General features: G+C 37.3%; 1 protein-coding gene across 1 annotated transcript in view; it reads left to right on the top strand.

The window, feature by feature from the left end:
• Positions 1 to 19,523, top strand: part of FBN2 (fibrillin 2) — a 117,955-nt gene that overhangs the window by 70,704 nt on the left and 27,728 nt on the right. Inside the window, exons 25-41 of the mRNA XM_038124921.1 lie at positions 1,015 to 1,140; positions 2,988 to 3,116; positions 4,263 to 4,388; positions 5,049 to 5,174; positions 5,993 to 6,115; positions 6,247 to 6,372; positions 6,954 to 7,079; positions 8,041 to 8,163; positions 9,242 to 9,364; positions 10,926 to 11,051; positions 13,168 to 13,290; positions 13,572 to 13,694; positions 13,968 to 14,129; positions 15,109 to 15,177; positions 15,819 to 15,944; positions 16,660 to 16,785; positions 17,303 to 17,455. Coding sequence (XP_037980849.1) covers positions 1,015 to 1,140; positions 2,988 to 3,116; positions 4,263 to 4,388; positions 5,049 to 5,174; positions 5,993 to 6,115; positions 6,247 to 6,372; positions 6,954 to 7,079; positions 8,041 to 8,163; positions 9,242 to 9,364; positions 10,926 to 11,051; positions 13,168 to 13,290; positions 13,572 to 13,694; positions 13,968 to 14,129; positions 15,109 to 15,177; positions 15,819 to 15,944; positions 16,660 to 16,785; positions 17,303 to 17,455 — 2,136 coding nt within the window. The remainder of the gene's footprint in view (positions 1 to 1,014; positions 1,141 to 2,987; positions 3,117 to 4,262; positions 4,389 to 5,048; positions 5,175 to 5,992; positions 6,116 to 6,246; positions 6,373 to 6,953; positions 7,080 to 8,040; positions 8,164 to 9,241; positions 9,365 to 10,925; positions 11,052 to 13,167; positions 13,291 to 13,571; positions 13,695 to 13,967; positions 14,130 to 15,108; positions 15,178 to 15,818; positions 15,945 to 16,659; positions 16,786 to 17,302; positions 17,456 to 19,523) is intronic.

The raw sequence follows: 19,523 nt of genomic DNA, 5'->3' as shown, positions 1-19,523 counted from the left end.
AACCAGACCCAAGTTACTTCAGATGGCTAAAATCTGAGAAGAAAAAACAGTTTTCTGTGTCCAGAAGCTCAGGTGATCCAGAAATTTGTTAGGGTTTTTATTTTTTTAAGGATATATTCTGAAGCATTTGTGTTGGAATATTTTGAGTTGCTTTAGAAAGCTGTAACAGGTGAGACATCTACTTCACCATAAATAAGCTCTGCTTTTCAGGAGTTGTTACTCTCAGGCAAAGCTCTTGATTTTCATAGGTGATTTACTAAAGAACTAAGGAAAATAACAACAACAGCAATAGCAACAATAATTTGACCAACATTTGTTTAATTAAAAAAATTAATTATTTCAGAAATCTTGTATAGGCTGAGTTTTTCTGAGGTTTGGCTTCCTGTTTCTGTTTTTTTATTTGGACCTCTACTGTGTTCCATTCACAGAAATGAGTGGAAGATAGATGTTTGTTTTGTTGAAGATGATTCTCAGTTAAGGGCATTGCCTCAGCAAATTTTTTCACAGAGTGTAGGAGAGGTCATTCAGCCTTGTCCTGTGCAAGATCCTTTAACAGTTTGTGTTACTCAGCATTGAGGAGAGGTGAAACATTTCACTTGATACTCTACAAAAGAAAAAATATCATTTCCAGAATATCATTTCCAGCCCCAGATAAAACTCTGACAGTCTCAATTTGAAAACCAAACGCAGTCAGCCAGGTAATGGTTGCATATTTTACAAACTGGCTGAGGAATGCCAGGAATGTTGATTGTGGCAGAGAGTATCACTGAATTTGACTGCTGATAAGCACAAACTTTTAATTATTGCTTTGGGTATTGTGAAGCAAAGAAAGCAAAAAATAGCCAAATAGATAGGGAAATGTCTCACCTCCAGTCAGGTCTCCAAGGATGTCCCCTCTAAACCCTGCCTTTTATGCTCAATGCTGTTGGTAAGAAAAAATAGGAAATTGCTGTTGATTCCATATGTCTTTGTACTTAAGAATTTCTTAACTACTTCCTTTGTTTTTATTCCTAGATATCAATGAATGTAAAGTGTTCCCTGGCATGTGCATGAATGGTAAATGTAGAAACACAATTGGAAGTTTCAAATGCAGATGTAACAGTGGGTTCACTTTAGATATGGATGAAAGAAACTGTACAGGTGAGTAAGCCTTTCCATAAGCATTTTCCATAGTTTTGCCTATAATAATGGAATAGTCCTGGTTGAAAAAGATCTGGAAAGACCAAACTGTTCCTCCAATTTGTTGTGGGGAAAGAGAGCCCAGATGAGGTTACCTAGCACCCTGTCCACCTTGGAAAAATCCAGTGATGGGGACTCCACCACATCCCTGGGGCTTTTTAAAGGGACTTGCTCTTGTGGCATAGCTTGGTGATCTGGAAGCCCAATGCCATTCATTTCCTTCAGTTTCTAAGAGCTTAATCTTTGGACAAAACAGCCAACAGTCTCAAGTTTCCCTTTCAGGGACTGATTATTTATTAAATACAACATTTTTGATCTTTATAATTTATGTTTAAGGTGCACAGGTCATGCTGTATCACTACAACCTGAAAAATCAATGAGGATCACCAGCAAAGCCAAGTTCAATGTTCTAACACAGAGATGATCTTAATTTATGTCCCTTACTCTCTGGTCATCGTATTACCAAATGAATATAGAGACTGCAGTTAAATTTTCATTTAGATTTGGTGGCTGAGAACACGCAAGGGCACCTCAGCAATTCTGACACCAGTGCAATATTAACTCAGGAAGATACGGACACGTGTGTTTAATTTACAAGTTTAGGATTTTGTTCTTTACTGTCTGGAAAATCTGAAGATAAGCTTGACAGTTCTGTGGCTGTGGGAACTTGGATGCCAGTGTTGTGGGAGACTGGCTCGGTGCTGAAAATGAATGAGGTTTTGTTACAATGTACAGGCATCCATGAGTGTGTCTGAGTAATAACTATGAAGTGTGGGTGGTAAGGCATGTTCACTGAGGTTGGTCTGGATGCTTACGTTGCCCTAACTGGTGATTTCCTTGTTTTTATAGTGATTGCATTGATGAAGAATGCATTTTACAAACTTTATTTCCAAACTAACCAGAATAGGTCAGAGAAGTCCTTGAAAAAGCTTTTTATTTTTTTCCCTTCTGTTCTGTGATAATGAAATTACTCCACTGAGCAGCTGTAGAGAAACAGGTTTCCTGAAATAGATTACTTTTTTGCTAGTTTTAAATCAGCAAGAAATTGTTTGTAAAGTTTGTAGGAGCACAGATACTCAGTAATGTGACAGATCCTCCATGGGGGTCTGACACCTCCACACATCTGTGAGGACTGGGTGTCATCATTGAGCAGAAACCTGTTCATGTGCAGTGACACAAAGGCCTCTCCTGCACCACTTACCTGTTTCACTGGATCGTATCCACATTAAAATTCCCCTTTAGATTTCTGAATAACTACCAATGTGATTTAGAAAGAGCTCTTCTATCTTTTCTGCTATTGCTTTTTTCAGTAGGTTTCATTCAAACTTAACTAACAAGACAACCAGTGAACTGTAAATTTAGCTTTGATAGGAGCTAATTCCTAATAGAAAGGGTATATGTAAACCTAAAATGCTATTACTGGATAAATATCTTCATAATAATCAAATTATAATTGATGGCATTGTAGTCATGGAGTCACTTGATATCTCTATAAGAAAGATATCTTGGAATAACTTAAACTTAGTTATTTCCTTAGGAATCTAACCTTAAATTACACTTAATAGAAGCAAACTTGTTACGTAGTTTACTATGGCCTGAGTGCTCTGAACACTCAGCCTTACAAATCTTCTATGAACTGTCTCACATAATCAGATGTTTCTATAAGTAATTATTTTTTTCTCTGTTGATTTGCATACTGTGTATGGTTTCTGTAGACTTGATTTACAGTGACTTTTTTTTTCTGTGAAAAGCAGGATAACCTTAAACCCAGTTTGATTTTTTTTAACCTCTCCCCTGCTATGAAACAGACATTGATGAGTGCAGGATCTCCCCAGACTTGTGTGGAAGTGGTACTTGTGTCAACACTCCTGGCAGCTTTGAGTGTGAGTGCTTTGATGGCTATGAAAGTGGATTTATGATGATGAAGAACTGCATGGGTAAGTGTTGCCAGGATGCCCTGGAGTTTCCATTTGCTGTGCAAAGCCTGGCTGTTATCTGAGCTGAGCACTTCAGATGTGTCATTATTGTGATTTCATGAGCAAATGAGTTAGATATGCAGTTTATAGAGACAGAAAACTGAATTAAGTATATAGCCTTGCTTGTAATTTATGCTAATTACTTATACCCTTAAGAGACACTTATTCTGTACAGGTATTATAGGATGGCAGCAGCTCTTCCCACAAGTCATTTAAAAACTGCTGATGGGGCTCCCAAATATTTGGTAAAGCTAGGAATAGAAAGCTGGAGTTTCAAAAGCAGTGTCAATCCCTTTTCATTGCTTCTTCTAGGACTCAAGAAATTCTCACATCATTTCCTGAAAAAAATTACATCTCTTTAATCTGTTTAAAGTTGTAAGAATAGGTCTGGAGACACCAAAAGGTGTCTAGCCACCCTTATAATATCTTGACTTAGGCTTCTGTTACCTTTTCTTGTTTTCCTGCAAATTGTGATGCTTCTAGACTTTCCTGGGAGTCCAGAGGTGTGAGTGCATCCTCCACCTTGAACATCTTTTGTTTGTATTTCTCTCTGTCCACACCTGTAGTGGTAGCTGGTTTTATCAGTTTTCTGAGTCAAATATTCAGTTTGCCTTTATGAGCTGTAGCCAGAATATTTCCCAGCCACACCATGGCATACACAGGAGTTACCAAACTTAGGAGCCTTTTAGGCAAAATTGATACACAAACATCCACTATAACTGCATCCACAGACAGGCATTTCAGTGCGTATGTGAACAGGTGTCTGACTGCCTTAAGAAATTTGAAAATACATATACACCACATTAGTACATTGTTCTAAAGGGCAATATCCAAAAATTTGCTGCCTTTGCTTGTGTCACATGTTTTCTTGAATATCTAATGTTAAATGATGAATTTCTGGTTTTCTTGAGAGAAAAAAATACCCATCTTTAGAGTTAATAATTGATATATAGTTTTTGGTTTGCTCTGTTGTGCAGCAGGAGTAGAGGAGCAACACCATGAAACAATCCTTTTCTTTTGTCACTTGTAGACACTGGGAATTGCTTTTCTCTTTGTTGCCCCTTATACGTGCCCATTCTACATCTGCACATGGTGGTTTCTTTGCAGATATAGATGAGTGTGAACGCAACCCTCTGCTGTGCAGAGGTGGCACCTGTGTGAACACTGAGGGGAGCTTTCACTGTGACTGTCCTCTGGGGCATGAGCTGTCACCATCACAGGAGGAATGCTTGGGTGAGTTTCATCACAGGAAAATAATCTTCAGTTTGAGAAATGGTCAGTCCCAGGCGAAGGTGGAGTCCCAGGAATCTCTTAAACAAATTAATGCTCCTTCTTTATATCAAAAATTATATCTTCAAATAAAAAATTAGAAGCCTCTAAAATCTTCAGTTGTTGACTCCAAAGAGGAGTGTTTTACTGGGTCTCTTAGGGGTTATATAGCAACTGAAAGGACTGTACAACTCATGGGAGCAACTTTAATCAGTCACAAAAAGGTGTTGTCCAGTGTTAAAATGCATCTCTCCTTTTAGCACATAATCCACCAAAATTATGAAGAAAAAAAAAAAAAGAAAGAAAAAGTCAAAAAAGAAGCATATTATCTCTTTGGCTTATTTGCTTTATGGAAAACAGCAGACTTGGTAATTAATGCCCACAGCAGACTCTGTAATTAATTCTCTCAGACCAGAGTCAGAGAAGACAAATCTTTGGACACTAGCTTAAACATAGTGTGCAGAACTCCATTCCTTGCACTGGAGCGTGCCAAGAACAAGAAAGAAATTGAATAAACCTGAAAGCCACCAGTTTGCACTATTACCTCTCATTCTCCCTGGAACCTGAGCTGTTAAAGCTGTTGAATATCCTGAACTGCAACTGATCTGAACGATTCTTCCCCAGATGTAAACGAGTGCTCCTTGAGTGACAGTCTCTGCAGAAACGGCAAGTGTGTCAACATGGTTGGGACGTACCAGTGCTTCTGTGACTCTGGGTACCAGCCCACTCCTGACAGACAGGGGTGCACAGGCAAGTGTTGTGCACCTGCACCTGGGATTTTGTGCTTCAGCTGCAGTTCCATCTGTCCTTGCTTTTGTTTAACTTCACACCTTCCTTCTGAAAATCAGCAGGGCTGTTTTCTCATGTGCTTTGAGGCTTATCATGAGCTTTTGTGGGAATGCAAAAGTATAAAGGAATATAAAGAAGATACAAAAATATGGTTGCTGTAGTGAACTCTGCAGAATACTTTGAAATGATACTTCCTGTACTGTTCCATTAAAATCAGAGGTTTGAGCTAACAACCAGAAAATACACCTAGATTTCTTGATCAAGCAAGAAAATCTCTGTGCATTGATGGTCTATCTTTCACTTTTTTCTCCTTATCATATGCATCTCTGTAATCCTTCACTATAATAATACTGAATTACCTAGTTGCCAGCACATCAGCTCCTTGCAAAGGAGAACAGCAATACTGAGAGGGTTTTCTATTTGCTTGTTATGGTTCTGTTTTTTGGTTTTTTTTTTAATTGCAAATTTGGGCCACATTTCAAGCTTTCAAGTTTCTCAGAATTTCCCTTTTTTTCCTTTCCATACTTTGTTTCTTGAGCTTTTTTACACACCCCTAGCAATACACAGGAGCAAAACCAACATTTAACTTAGCAGATTGCTCCCACAGATGAAAAGCAGTTGAAAAAGGGAAAAACAAACCAAATGTAAATCCGAGACTGTAGAATGAGAATAAAAATTCAGAATGAAGCCACTGATTAACTTCTTTATGTAAAATCTGATGGGAATGTGATATTTTTCTTGAAGAAGTAGACTTACTGCTACCAATCTTGCTTCCCCAGATATTGATGAGTGTATGATAATGAATGGAGGCTGTGACACCCAATGCACTAACTCAGAAGGCAGCTATGAGTGCAGCTGCAGTGATGGCTATGCTCTGATGCCAGATGTCAGGACATGTGCAGGTAGGATTTTACACCTGAAAAGCTCCAGCATCATTATCTTTCAGCCAAAATCAAGGTGGCTGAAAGTGTATCTTTCAGCCCATCCATGCCAGCGTGATGGAATTATCTGCATTTTTTTTTCCCTCCCTCAGATATTGATGAATGTGAAAACAATCCAGATATCTGTGATGGTGGGCAGTGTACCAATATCCCAGGGGAATATCGCTGTCTTTGTTATGATGGATTTATGGTTTCTGTAGACATGAAAGCTTGTGTTGGTAAGTAGCTGTGTGCACCAAATTTAGTGTAAGTCTTGAAAATTCTGCAGCTTTTGTTTCAGGATGTTCTTTCTATTGCGTCCTTGAAAGTGAATATTGAAATCATGTACATTATTAAATAAAATAATCTGTAAGTCTTTTGGTAAGTCCTTAACAATGGAGCAGATCCCATAGTTAAAAAACATTGGTGTGATTTCACTGTAATGGAACATGTATACTGAGAAGGGATCAGATGAGGGGCTCAGAAGGGGGCACTTCAGAAATTGTTCATTGGAGGAAAATTATTATGATTGCCGATATGTTTTAAGAAAATGATTTTAAGTGATTCTTGTAAGAAAAATTTGCTTCATATTCATTTCATTAGCATTCAAAAAAAAAAAGGGTGAAAACAAATGGTATTTGTTTTACCACAAAACAATGGTATTTGGATTACACATTTGTCCTTACTTGTTTTAGGGAATTTACAGAGTGGAACAGCTGAAATATATTACAACCTCATATAATAGGTATTTTCACCTGAAATAAAGTGTTTCAAAATGACAGTAATGTCCAACTAATAATTAATTTATAATCACCTACAGATGTGAATGAATGTGATTTGAATTCCAACATCTGTATGTTTGGGGAATGTGAAAACACCAAAGGCTCCTTCATTTGTCACTGTCAAGTTGGATATTCAGTCAAGAAAGGAACTACAGGGTGCACAGGTAAAACAGATTTCCAGTGAATGTGTTACATACTTTGGTTGGCTTCCAGGTAAAATAAATGCACAAGTGTTCACACTCAAGAGAGAGGTTGGTATCTGTATATATTTATATATATATGAGTGTTTCACGTCTGCTAGCATGTGCCAGAGTTTTAAAGGGAGTGTTCCTTCACCAGGATCAGTGCTGGAGGCCCGTTGCAAACTGATTTTAAAGATTTTGGCAGCACAGGTTGTGTGAACACCCCTGTTACAGAACAGGTCTTGGGGTGGCAAGGCTGCAGTTGTGTTGGAAGTTCTTATCAGTGCTCATTTGTCACATGTACCTGGAGGATGAACTCATCTCAACTCAAGCTGCAGGAAATAGCTGTGTGGTCTAAGGAAGGAACAAGATGGGGGAAAAGAAAAAGTTAAAAAATCCTTCAACCTTTGCCAACATTTTTTAAAGTTCTATAGTCACTCATAATCACTCTACAAATTCTGTGATATTTAAGCAGTACCTTTTCTTCTGCATGCTCTCAAGAATCCAGGCTCATCCAAAAGAAGCTGACAGAATTTCTCCTGCAATTTTGTCTTTAGGAATCTGTTGTATAACTACTACAGCCATGTGTGTATAATTATTTTTATGTCTGAAAGGTGGCTCTGCACCCAAAGACCTCATCCCAGTTTTAGACATAAAAAGATCAGCATATTTCATATTTCTGGAAAAGAGTGTTAATTTCATGCTGAAAAGCAGTTGTAGGAAAGTGGACTGATTGTCATGTTTGCAAACAAAGAGCAAAAATAAAATGCAGTTGTCACTCCTCTTTACTAATACAGAATACAAAATAGCTTGCTTAAATTATTCTGAGTTCTTAAACATTTGTTTTTTAAAGGGCTGCAAACTCTCACTGTGCAAATATGTGAAAGGAGCAGAATTTTGGATATTCTGATGTAAATACTGATAGTTGGTTTTGTGCTTGTAGATGTGAATGAGTGTGACATTGCAGCTCACAACTGTGACGTGCATGCCTCGTGTGTCAATGTGCCAGGAAGTTTTAAATGCAGTTGCAGAGAAGGTTGGGTTGGAAATGGCATTAAGTGTATTGGTAAGTACATGGAGAACAATGCTTTTTTTTCTCTCTGTCCCCACTCTTTTTTTTCCTTTTTTCTGAAAGCATGTAATATGACTATGTGATTAGTCCATTGGAAACAAAGAATTATTCTTCTGTCTGCTGTAGCCTGTGGATAGATGGGTATGAAAGATTCTTATGTTTCACAGATTTGGGTTTCTGAGGAAAAAACAAAGATTTACTGTCTCAGAAACTTAATGCTGTAACATCTTACTGAATTAACTACGTATTCTAGTTTATATATATATTCAAAGTTTATATACAACTGCTACTAGAATGTGCAAAAGAAAAAACAAACCCAGAAATTAAATAGATTTAGTTTTACTGTTTCCTGTCAGTCAGATATTTCCAGTCCTTCAAACATTTTTTTGTAAATTGTCTGATTTATAGACCCTGATATAAACCAGATTGGGACTGGAGGGGTGGGAAACCTGTATCTGCATTTGCTGGGCTGCTGTAGTTGTGTATGCCCTGTTGCCTTCATGTTTCACTTTGGTGGGTAAAAGATTGTAATACTTGCTTTTCGTTTTCAAAACATTTTGGGATCTATGGAAGATAAGGCTTTATTGATGCAATGTGCTAAAAAACTTACCATATTTTGGGATTTCTCATTTCTTTTTTTTTTTTTTTCATACATATTAACATCCAAGTGAATAACTTGCCTTTCACTTTCATCTATTACTTGAGGAGACTTCCTATATAAGTGGCAAATTTTTACCTCACAACATTTCTTTGGTTCTGTTTCTTTTTTTTTTTTTTTTAACTAATTTTGACTTTAGGCTCATTAACAGGCCATTAACATGCAAGTAATGAGCCATCTGAATTCCATCTGTTGCTCAGAAATATTTTGCCCAGTCCCATCCGCTGTAATTTAAAGGAAGACGTATTAAAATGGAGTCACTGTAGATTAACCCTGTATCATCTGATACTAAATATGTGTATTTATGGAGACATAAATCAAGTTTGCAGTGGTGCTGGTTACCTTGGCAGTTAATTACCAGCCAGTTTACTAATTGCTGTGCTGCTGCCTGCACTTTTTGACCCCAATGTGCAGATCTTGATGAATGTGCCAATGGGACCCAGCGGTGCAGCGCCAACGCCCAGTGTGTGAACAGCCCGGGCTCCTACCACTGTGCCTGTGCAGAGGGATTCACTGGAGATGGCTTTACCTGCTCTGGTAAGGGGTTTTGTGACACATGACTTGTCCCTGGTTGTTCTTCTCTTGCATGGAACCCTTGTGAATTAGACCTAAGCCCACAGTGCAAGACAATAAATGTGAAAATTTAAGATCGGGATGCTTCCTGTCTGCATAAGAAATGGTGTCAGAGGCACCTGATTGTTCTTTTGATTTGTGTTCCAGTTGGACCCACTGGGTCCATTTTTTGGGGGAAGTTCCTCCTGTCTGCTGCTTCTTCCTCCTCCTCATCTTCATGCTAATTATTTTGAGCATGCATGTCCTGCTTGCAGCAGTGCCTCTAGTCAAGAACACCAAATGCCAGCTCTATTACAGTTCCTCTGGCATCATCTATTTTCCCATCACTCTTATTAGAACAGGATGTGATCATTAAATAGGACTTTTTAAAAAGAAAAACTGTAGTTAAAAAACATTGCCCGTGATCTCTGCATTTAAATTTGTGGGTGAAAATGGACATTGTTATTCACACAGCAAGTGACTCAAAATAAACTGACACTGATATTATATCAAGTATAAAGATTTTTTATTAAGTATTAATAACTGTGTCTTGGGTTAGTCTGGTCTTTATCCCTTACAGGGTGGAGATACAACATTATCTCTGCTCTCAACTTTTAATACATCCTGTATTTGGTCAGCATATTTAAAGGTCTGAAGAATTGCATCCTAATGATAGTAAAATACCTAGAAAACAACTGTGAATGCATTCATTATTGGCTATCTGGCTAATTACAAACAAAAATTAATTTAAAGCTTAGAAACAAGGTTTCTGATTAGTAGTGTAGTTTTTTATTTGAGGATAAAGACCTTCAAGTATGATTTGGTTTTGTATTTCAAGTTTTTGGTTCATGAGCACAAGGTTTTATCCCAATATTGAGCTTCTGGGTTTCTCAAAAATTCAGATGTAATTATGGACTAATAAAATGAAGAAAGCATATAAAATGTTTTTTAGACAGTCATAACCATACCTGACAAAATTACCACTTCTTATGATGACTGCAATGGTGAATGCCCTCCCCTGTCATTCTCTTTCTTTATGGCTCTTTTGGGGCATACTAGGAGAATTTCTGGTGTGCAAGCAGTGCTTGTAATGTCCCTCACCCTCAAAGAATATTTTCTAAAATGAATATGATAATCATTTTCTATGTGTTATTTAGGAAAATTTGCCTTTTGAACATCTTTTCTGTCAAAATAGCATAGCAATATATTCACCAAGAGGCAAAATTTTGACTTTTTAAGCAAGGTATTTAACTTGTTCATCAAGATTATTCAAAACTGAATCTTATAAGCTTGCATTATTAAAATAATTTTCATCTGTTAATGAAAAACAAGGAATAAGGAATCGTGGCAAGGTGAAAGGAATAACTTTGGAAACTGTGTTTGCTTTTCTGCTTTTTTTTTCCTTTCAGTTTACTTCGGGATATAAGTGTTCTGTTTTATACCTTCAATGCTCAACAGCGCTGTTATTTTGAGCACCAGGATATATTTATGTGTATTTCTGCTGGTGAAACCTGTAGTTTGAGAGATCTTTTCCTGTCTTCCACAGATGTTGATGAGTGTGCAGAGAACGTGGACCTGTGTGAAAACGGGCAGTGCCTGAACGCCCCCGGCACCTTCCGCTGCGAGTGTGAGATGGGGTTCACCCCTGCCTCTGACAGCAAGTCCTGCCAAGGTGAGCTGCTGCTGCTGCCTCAGCTCTGTTCTCTGAGTTTGGGTTGGCTGCTCTAAAGCAAAGAGCAACCAACAGGACCTCAGCCTGGAAGCAGAGAAAGCACCACATGTTTCGCATACAAGGAATTTCTTCAGTGTGAATTATGTTGGAAGGTTTCTTTGATCTTTTTTGTGATGTTTTCCTGGCTTTCACCCATAAATCCCAGAGCAGAGGTTTGCCTCAGCTATTTTGTAATTTTTTTTTTAATTCCTTTTTGTCACTGTTGGATAGTGTGTGGAAAGTCCTCTGTTATCTTTCTAGACCAGTTCAGCTTCTATTCCCTATTGTGTTCTTTTACCTTTTGTTGTTATTGTTAATATGACTGTATAGTAAATCAAAACATTTAAGCTTTTAACTTATTTCATATTTAATGGTGAAGACCACATAACATCTTTGGAAATTAAAATTCTTGGTGAGATACAATAAACAGGTTTAAAAATTTCATCCCTAAGATTCAGTCCAGAGCGTGGCATGTTCCAACACTCAAGTGTACATGTATGAATCAGACTTCAGAATTATTCAGGTGCTTCTGAGGAATTACCTGTGCCACAGTCAGATTTGTTAATCATTATCAAGTATTGTCAGTCATCCTTACTGAATTTCTTGGTGCAGCTCATTTGTATTACAGTGGTGCCAATGGTCTAATAAAAATCCCCTAATAGATCCAATCTATTCCAGCCAACCAATGTTTTGAAAAACAACGTAATTCTAAATTTTGGGTCAGTGTGTCAAAGGATTTGGGTCCAACAATTGAAGGATTTTGGAGAAATGCTTAATCTGTTACTGTGATTACAGCAGAGATCCGAAAGCATTCCATTGATTAAATTGTGCTGTTGGAGAACTAAAATATCTGGGTGCTTAAAAGAAATTAGCTTTTATTTCTGTCATTTTGAAGTTCCTGTATTAATCTGTACTATGGTAAGATGAGTCCTTTGCTGATTTTTACAATCTAGAGGCAAAATCCAGTCTTGATTTAGTGAAATAATGGTAATAAAATTATTAATCCACTTTCTTCAGAAGTCTCTTGAGATGTCGGTATGTTATCTTCTCAATGACCTGATTTGGAGGTAATTCCATGGCTGTACTCCAGGGTATTTAGAAATTTTATTTTCCAGATGAAATTGACTCAGGACTTTTAGATGTTAACCATTCATTTTCCCTGAAAAACGTGTCTCTCAAATGGCCCTCAGAATTTAATTTTTCTCATATGTTACTATAAAGAGGCATTTTATCACTTCTCAGCCTCTGGCTGAGGTAATCCAGACAGGTTAAAAGTAGGTATTTTATTACTGTAATAATTTTAATACCCCTTTTGCACTTCTTGTGCAATATTAGTTCATCGACAGAGCACTCTACTTAGAATTTCAAATTAAGATTTGGCTGTGCTTTGTAAAATGATATTAATGCTTTCCACTTTCCTGTCTGTGCTAAAAATAATTCACTAATACGTGCCAGGACAGCATTTGCCTTTTCCACAGCTGCTTTATTCTGGCAGCTTAAAAAGTCCTGCTGTCTGACAGTACATGGAGGGGTTTTTTTCCCACTCCTATCCTACTTGCTTTCAGCTCAGAAGTCTTTTACAGTTTGTGCCTAAAGCCATAGCTTTGCAGTCCGTGGTGTCAGTGTTCATCTCCTTTCTACGCTGCAGCTGACAAAATCATCCAATTTTCTGTCAGTTTCTTTCAACTTGATTTCATCTTCAATTTAGATGAGCATGCAGGCAGTCCTTTAGGTGCATTTTGGCTCATCTGTGTGTAGTTACTACATAACTATTTCAACGAGGGCTTGAGAAAATCGTAGATTATAATTCCTATATTCCTATTTTCCTCCAAGAAGATAGGACTGATGCCTACACACTCTCTTTATTCTCATTACACTTTCTTTACAAATACAAATTCTCAAATAGAAATTTTATGTAGTATTCTACACAAACTCAAAAATGTTAATTTTTAAAATATTTTGCATGTGTCTCCTTTTGCTTTTATGGTGATACGACACATAGTAACAACAACAGCAATAATAATAACAATAATGTGGTAAAGCTATGTAACTTTCTGGTTTTAATACATTCCTTCAGACATGGATGAGTGCTCCTTCCAGAATATTTGTGTGTTTGGCACCTGCAATAATGTCCCAGGAATGTTTCGTTGTATCTGTGATGATGGCTATGAACTGGATCGAACTGGAGGAAATTGCACAGGTAAATCATTGCTTTTCAGAAATACTTCAGCAAAAAGGGTGGCTTCTTAAATATGCAGATGAACAAGGTTTATTTATAGTCACTTGTGGACTTATTTGTAAAACTTTCCTTCAGTTTCAGCTAAATTTTGCTTGCATTTGAAACTTTCTAAGACAGCAATTTGTTGTCTTAGAAAGTTTCAAATGCCAGTGAAATTCAAACAACAATTTGTTGTCTTTGAAGGTAAAATTATTCTTTTTTGTCCATTGAACAGATTTATAAATGTGATTTTCCTATTTTAGATATTGATGAATGTGCTGATCCCATTAATTGTGTTAATGGTCTTTGTGTAAACACTCCTGGAAGATACGAGTGTAATTGCCCTCCAGACTTCCAGCTGAATCCTACTGGAGTGGGTTGTGTGGGTAAGTAAAAAGCTTCCTGAAATATCGCTTTTAAAATCACTGCTTTTATGCAAATAGGATAGAAAAATAATGATTCCACAATTCTGCATATCCTGTTACATAATTTTTTAGTGTTTTCTCTCTCAACATCAGTAACTATCAATGTTCTTGAAATACCAATGACTTCAAGAGCACAGTATTACCTGAATCCCTCCTTCTAGATGTGAAACTACAGATGAATGCCTGCAGTTCTTTGCCTGGATCATGGTGTAACCTCATGTGTTTTTTACGTAGATAACCGTGTGGGCAGCTGCTACCTGAAGTTTGGACCAAGAGGGGATGGGGGCCTGTCCTGCAACACTGAGATTGGGGTTGGAGTCACTCGTTCCTCGTGCTGCTGCTCTCTGGGAAAGGCTTGGGGGAACCCCTGTGAGACCTGTCCACCTGTCAACAGCAGTAAGGAAATGTTCTCATGTTCTCCTGGTGCTGCCTTATTTCAGAAGGGATGGAAAAGGAGTTTACAGTCTTTTACTGTGTTGCTGTACATTGGTCATTCGAGTCAAATTTCCCTGTCACTGTCAGAGGGTGCAGAGGTGTGGACCTGAGCATCACAGACCTGACCTTCAGTCTTCTGTGACTGACTTGGTGCCTGTTCTCACACTAATAAGTCAGTGCTACCTTTAGGAGGCTCTTCCCACCAGACCAGGTGATACTTAAGTTAGTTTTGGGCATTTTATTTTGCTCTTACTTTTCTCCCATTAGAAAAAAAAATTAAGAATTTTGCAGATAACAATGAAATAGGGTGCATATATCTGCTGGGCATTTTTGCTCAGCAGCTTTAAGCTGGTAGGGAAATAAATCAATTATGCTTAGAACTCAAATCAGGGCTTTAATTTGGAGGGCTTCATTATTCTCCAAAGAAGAGTGTTGATAGCTGTTGTTATTTATGTCTAAGTTGCTCTTGAGTACTTTCAAAACTATTACTTAATGATAGTTATCAGCTTTGTAGAGCTTTGGAGGTCTTTAATGAATAATGCAACACAAATGTAAATTATGTTGTTCTTTACATACCAATTGGAATTCCAAGTTTGACACTTACCTTTATCAGTGGCATACTGACATTTCATATTAAAGAACTAATCAAAACAGAAAATATGTGCCTCTATAAGGACACAGTATGGAAAAATCAATATTGCGCCTGCCTCAAGAATTGTCTGAATTATGGTAATAAAAGAAAGCCTAACTCCTCATCTTACATTGGTTTTCTGTTAATCTAAAGCACATGTTTTATTTACTGGGAATAGCTTAAAAAAGTAGAAACCAAATGACTGTAGGGAAGAACAGCCATTAAAAACACAAGTGATATTTTACGATTCTGTTGTCATAATTTTATTTTTTATGATACTGACATGTCTCTTGTTATATTTTACTTTAGCTGAATACAATACTCTCTGTCCAGGGGGAGAAGGATTCAGACCAAATCCCATCACTATTATTTTAGAAGGTGAGTTTCTCATAAATGACTGTGATGATTGATATTGATAGTAATAATAACAGTAAAAAAGGGGTCATCTTTGAAGAGGAACTGCATTTTTCAAAAATCACTATGTTTAGTGCAAAGCTAAAACAACTGTTAATGTGAATTGGGAAACAACATGAAAAAGACACACAGCAAAAGAATATTGAAGAAGCCCAACCATTTCAGTAGGAAAACAATCTGGTGCATACCTTTTGTGTGCTTCCTTACTTTAACTGGATTTCAAAATTGGGCCCTGAAGGATAAGTCATTTATGAAAATTACAGCTCATCAGCAGAAAGTGCAAATGTCAGGAAATATTCATCAGGCAAAGCAGCTCTGGTTCCAATAAATGGGTAGAAGTGAGGAATTAGATGCCAAAATCCTGTAAACACCAGTGGAACATTGGGCTTAACAAGCTGAAACTGCTCCTTAAGGGCTGTTTGAATGGAAGAGAATGAGCATCTTATCCATGCATTCCTGGAGAGCAATTTAGAAGCAAAAAAAAAACCACACATGACAGTTCAAAGCTACTAGTTGGCAAAATTTCAGGGTAGTACTTAAATTCTCTTCTTTCTTTTCATTGCAGAATGAAAATATGGTGATTTTTTTTTTCCCTCTGTTTTCAGACATTGATGAATGTCAGGAGCTGCCAGGTCTCTGCCAAGGTGGAAATTGCATCAACACTTTTGGCAGCTTCCAGTGTGAATGCCCAAAAGGTTACTACCTCAGTGAAGAGACAAGAATCTGTGAAGGTTGGGTCCTTTAAACTCTCTTTCTCTGTCACCGTGCAGTTGTTAGGAAAACTACTACTTTCTAGCCTTAAATCCATAAGTGTCCATGGTACACCCCACCCTTTCCTGGAGTCTTCCCTAAAATCATTATCTTTGGCACCAGTGATACAATTAGTGCAAAGCTTGAAATGGAACACTTGGATATATTAATATTTATTATAGGTATTAGAACTCAGCCACGTGCATACAGCAAACTAAGGGGTTATTAATGATTTCTGGCTTCTCACCCAGTAAGTTTTATGATGCTCTCTGCATTTTGGGTGTGAGAGTAGCAGTTTAATTTACTCAATATGAAGTAAAGTTCATACTGGTTTTCCTTCTGTGTTTGAGATTTTTCGTAACTGTTACAACCAAATTGTAAATTAACTCTAAAACTAAAAAATTACTAACCCTGCTGTGAGAAGAAGATATGAATGTCTCTTATGAAGTTGATTTGCTCCTATTTCAGTGGCTAGTACAAGAACTTTTAGTTTATTCAGTGTGTTATCTCGCTCTTAAAAGGACTAAGGCTAAACTTAGAGGTTAAAATCAGAGCTGTATTTTTCAAGCTATTCTTTAAAGGAAGGTTTTTTATTATCTTAGAACGGTTTTATTGTGGTTGTATTTCTCAGAAATGTTTTCTTGGCCTTGGACCTCTTCTCCCTCGTTACCTGGAGTGTTTTTTCTTGTTTTCTAGATATTGATGAGTGTGTTGCACACCCTGGTGTCTGTGGTCCTGGCACCTGCTACAACACCTTGGGGAACTACACCTGCATTTGCCCACCTGAATATATGCAGGTGAACGGAGGACACAACTGCATGGGTATGCAAAATGTCATCTTTACCAGAACTGCAAGATTATCAGACTGTTTGAAGGCCAGACCCCGTGCTTTGTGTTTATTTTGACTTTTTTTAGCTCCCAGCTGGTGTCATGTTGTCAGAAAAGAGATCCCTGTGATTGGCCTGCAGCATTTAGGGGCTCTTACTCCCTAACAGGGCTCACTGTTCACTGGTTTATTTTAGCTGATCAATTCCAAATGGTGGGATTTACCATACAAATGGATCTCATGAGTATCTGCACTGTGTTTATGGTTTCTTAGGAGTTTTTCTTTTTGCCCCTTGTGTCTTGAAATGAAAACAGAAAATACGTCACACAAGTCTAAAACAAAGACTGTGGATTACATCAATCCTTAAATTATTTTTAAATGCCTGTGTTTATGTTGCATTCAGAAAACAGAGTTAATGAATCTTATCTGGTTTGGTAGGGGGTTGATATTTACATAATATCATAATTATCATAATCTTATTTATTTCATAAATGCTTGTTTTCTCACATCCAGACATGAGGAAAAGCTTTTGCTACAGAAGCTATAATGGAACCTCCTGTGAGAATGAACTGCCCTTCAATGTGACCAAAAGGATGTGCTGCTGCACATACAATATTGGGAAAGCCTGGAACAAACCTTGTGAGCCATGTCCAACTCCAGGAACAGGTAAAGCCTTCTGTGGTCACCCCATTTTGCTACTTTCTTTGCTTATCTGCTGCTTTGACCTATTAACTAAAGTTAACATTTCTTCCCAAAAGAATTTTTACTGAGCAGTAATACTGGTGTTGAAGATACTGACTGACTAGAGGTACCTCCTGTCTAGTCTGTCCTCCAGGATAATTAATTTAGGAGAGTGTAATTTAGTTCTTGATAGTTGGAAACCCATTTATCCTGGTAGTCCTAGTCTGACAGAACATCAGGATTGGATTTCATACTGAGTATAGGAAGGCTTTCTAGATTTTTCAGCTGTGGCTCAGATTTGATTCATGATCTGTTTGGTTGCTTTTACATTTCCTCTGTTGAAGGTGACTGAACTTGCAAAAATTGCCCAGTAAGTATGGCATTGCAATGGGAAGTAAAAAATTCTCTTCTGTAAGTGAAGGTGAAAATAATAAAGGGACAGTTCATTTTCAGTCAGTCTTTATGGAACTGATTTCCTGGAACACGACATCCCTGAAAGCTGTACTCAGGAAAGTCATTGGTGGGAGAATCACCAGCTTGGAGAGAAACCTGACATCCACTGATAAATTCTTTACATTAAAAAAAAAAAGAGAAAAGAGGCTTAGATAAAGCTAAAAAAATCATGTGCCTGTTTTGTATGAACACAGTTTGTTGTTTAATGTACTTGCCCCAGGTTTACTGGTTTAGTATCACTTAATCTATGCCTCTGGTGCTGTGATTTTAATATCATTTATTATTTCAATGTAAATAATGTATTACTTCCATTCCAAGTGGTTTATCCTGGTGATTTGAGGTAAAAAACAGATAATTTAAGAAAGATTTTCCCTCACAGTAAAGAGAAAGAAAATAGGACTGAAAAGAAGAGAAAACTGCCTTTTCCTTAAATAGGAGGAGGGAGAATGAAGGAATGCTCCTAGCAGCCAGGAATGGGAAATTTAAATAAGCTTGAGAGGGGAGATACATGTTTGCTACCAAAGAGAACTCATGAAATTCTTTCCCGTAGTCATTTATCTAAATGTCATTAAATTGTCATCCTGGTGACAACATGATGAGAAGAGTATAGCAGACTGCTAGCAGGGATTCATGCAATTAATGTTCTTGGTAGAAGAAAGAATTCTCATTTTAGATTTCTGACAATCAAATTCTCAAAAACTCCTGCAGCTTTTAATGATTTGTTAAAACCAAAATTGCTTGGTATTGTGCAAGCAGTTATGGGATTTAAATATTTCCTTAAATATTTCCATGTTGCCTTGTTAGCTTTTCTAAATGACTTTACTGTTTTTGCAGGCACGGTTGAACCTTTTTCACCATGAAAAGGGATTATGTGGGGGATCAAACACAGCTTCCAAGTGGAAATGGTTGAATAGCTGCATTTATGTTCTATAATCAGTTGTTCTGCAATCTGGGTGAGGGCTGCTTATCACAGACAGAGGTTGGGGTACAATGACCTTAACCACGTCACCAGACTGAGCCCAGTGGCTCATTAAGAGCATTATTCTGTCCTGATGAGGATTGTAAGTGAACTTCACATGCCCATGCATTTGCCTGTTTTTCCGTGGTGAACAGAGCTCTTTCTTCCTTTTTTCTCTGTTTCTTTTTAGCATTCAGTCTCTGTTTGATGAATTTAAGTAGTAAGGACTGTTTTGTTTGCTTTTACACATTATGCAGATCATAACTATTAGCATACAGACTTTAACCATAAATAATAGTCCTTTTTTGTTTGGTTTTTTACTGGAAGAAGTGTAGAAAGCTGCTTCATTGTTAACAAGGTAACAAAGAATGTACAGAATTCTTCCATGGTTTGGTAATTTCAGGAGTGCCTGATATCAGTTTTTTTCCTGTTATATGACAGATCTTTTTGTCCGGGAAATTAGTATAGTTATAAGTATATGGAGTTTTGAAATATTTTTAAATATTATGCAAAACCAAGCTTCCAGAAGGTAAATCTCTGGCACGTTTTTATGTGGATATTTTGGCAATTTGTATAGAGACATTTTCATATGATCCTTACCTAATTATATACTCTTTCTCTACACAGTAAAGACTGGGGGGA

The sequence above is a fragment of the Motacilla alba genome, chromosome Z (genome assembly GCF_015832195.1).
Source record: "Motacilla alba alba isolate MOTALB_02 chromosome Z, Motacilla_alba_V1.0_pri, whole genome shotgun sequence".
NCBI classification, from domain to species: Eukaryota; Metazoa; Chordata; class Aves; order Passeriformes; family Motacillidae; genus Motacilla; species Motacilla alba.
The sequence above is the reverse complement of the archived record's forward strand: the minus strand, read 5'-3'. Positions and strand labels throughout refer to the sequence as shown.